The sequence below is a fragment of the Trachymyrmex cornetzi genome, unplaced genomic scaffold (genome assembly GCF_001594075.2).
Source record: "Trachymyrmex cornetzi isolate Tcor2-1 unplaced genomic scaffold, Tcor1.1 scaffold1160, whole genome shotgun sequence".
NCBI lineage: Eukaryota > Metazoa > Arthropoda > Insecta > Hymenoptera > Formicidae > Trachymyrmex > Trachymyrmex cornetzi.
Genome location: NW_017295720.1, coordinates 117,194 through 119,233, shown reverse-complemented (window position 1 = coordinate 119,233; position 2,040 = coordinate 117,194). Strand labels below are relative to the sequence as shown.

The 2,040-nt window shown below is 35.1% G+C and overlaps 1 protein-coding gene across 1 annotated transcript in view; it reads right to left on the bottom strand.

Moving 5' to 3' along the window:
* Positions 1-953, bottom strand: part of LOC108764896 (alanine aminotransferase 1-like) — an 8,290-nt gene extending 7,337 nt beyond the window's left edge. The window contains 3 exon segments of the mRNA XM_018513305.1: positions 423-594; positions 665-823; positions 825-953. Of these exon segments, the coding sequence (XP_018368807.1) occupies positions 423-594; positions 665-823; positions 825-953 (460 nt within the window).
* Between the last annotated feature and the right edge of the window lie 1,087 nt (positions 954-2,040).

The following is a 2,040-nucleotide window of genomic DNA, read 5'->3' as shown; positions in this document are numbered from 1 at the left end:
AGCTCGCGCGGCCTGTAATTATGTTCGCATTGCCGGGAACGATGCCTTTTGGGGGTGCATCGTTACAAACTAATAAAGAGGACACCGTTTCTTAAGACATTACATAAGACGACCTTAAAATGATCTAAAAATAAGAACCAACAATGAGTACTGGTCAATAAATTATGAATTATAACAAAAATATTTTACGTTCTTAATATATTCAAAAATTAAACTTTCACTTGGATATGCACAACCGTAGGATGTCATTCCTCATTGTATGATTCCTGTTCTTCATAATTTGTCAATTTCCTCTCTCAACTGAAAATGTATTATTTAACTGTATTTCTTAAGAAATTTGATGTGGAATAGCTTCAGCGTTTCGAGCATTGTTCCGATTTTCTTCTTTTGCGGCAGTATCATAGTGCGGAAATGATTCGTACCAGGTATTTGACCGAAGTACGAACCCGGGAGCACTAAAATCCCAGTATTCTCTAATAATTCGGACGCGTAGAAGACGTCTGGTTCCTGGCCTTTCGCTCGCGCTGCCTCAATCGCCTTCGATGGCAGCTCGAAGCGTGGAAACGCGTACATCGCACCCATCGGCGGATTCGCCTCGAAAGGAAAAAAATATTGTAAAAATATCGAATAGCTTTCATTACCTATTTCGTGAAAGGATAGTTACCTTATATCCTGGAATACTATTGAGTATGTCGTCAATGAGTTGCGATTTCTCTGCAAGTGAACGCAAGATTTTTTCCTTCTCCTTCTGGAATAGTTCGAACGATGGCTCATTCGATCGCGGTGGAGTCATCACAACGTCCAACACAATCTGGCCGAGATTAAATAGGATATATCGTAGAAATTGACTTCAATAGCACCTTCATCACTTTCGGATCCATGTTAATGATTTCAGCGTAACCGCCACGGATCCCACACTCACCATATATCCTAAAACCGAAATGCTTCAACATGGAATGCTTCTGTAATTTTCCGAAAAATCAATTCAAGGATTTAACTTGGTAACTACACGAACAGAATTTTCTTTTAAAATTTAACCTAAAAATATGGTAACTGTGGTACAATACAATATTAAAAAAATTTTTACCATCCACTTCAGTAAAATTTTACGTCCGGCGAGTAAATTTGCAGTAACAATGAGTTCAATGAATGTTCCATGCAACATAATACATATGTATTCATTAGAAATGTTTTTCTGTGCAAAGAGCCCTCCGCAGTGAAAATATATTAGATGATGAAAGTCCCAATAATTTTATTGTAAAAATTCCAGCCTAAACATTAACTTTCTGTGTTTGAACTTTCATACATATGTATGTAAGTTTCCAAGCAAAATTTGTATTGGAAATACATACTTATCTTTTTAATATTGCATATGTGTGTATCTATTTATACCAGTTTAAGTTCTTCTAACTAATTGTTTAATATTTCTTCTGTTTTCTTCTAACTATTTGCTTAAAAATTTCCATCTTTTTTATTCAGTATTCTGTCTGTCGTTGTAATTGGCTTTGACAGAAAAAGAAAAAATCAAAATCGAAAAGTTATCCGCCCATCCAACTCCAGGGCTCCGTTGAGTGTTTCTCGAAATATTTTAAATGTTTTAGACACATTTTTTAATTTCGCTGATTACAGCGCCATCTGTCATCAAAAAAATATTTGTAATGGGTAAAATTTATGTAACTTTTTCTGAAGAAGGGAAATCTGCAATAAAAATGGGGGTTCCCATTTAAAATTTTAAACTTACCCTCTCTTTCACCCACAGTGGGTGGGGGTGGGGGGTTATGTTAGATATCAAAAGATAGCTTTTTTGAAAACATTGAATACATATATTTTCAGATTTCTGATCCGATGTGTATTTCTCGAGATATTCGACCGTTTCCACACTTTTCGAACACCTTGTATATATATATATATATGGGGCATTCCACGCCAAGTCGGACAGTTTCAAAAATTTTTTTTTTTGATTTGCCTAATTTTTTGATATTTTTTAGTACCCATCAAAAAACCCTTTCGGGTAAATTTTGAGATTTTTAGAATCACAGG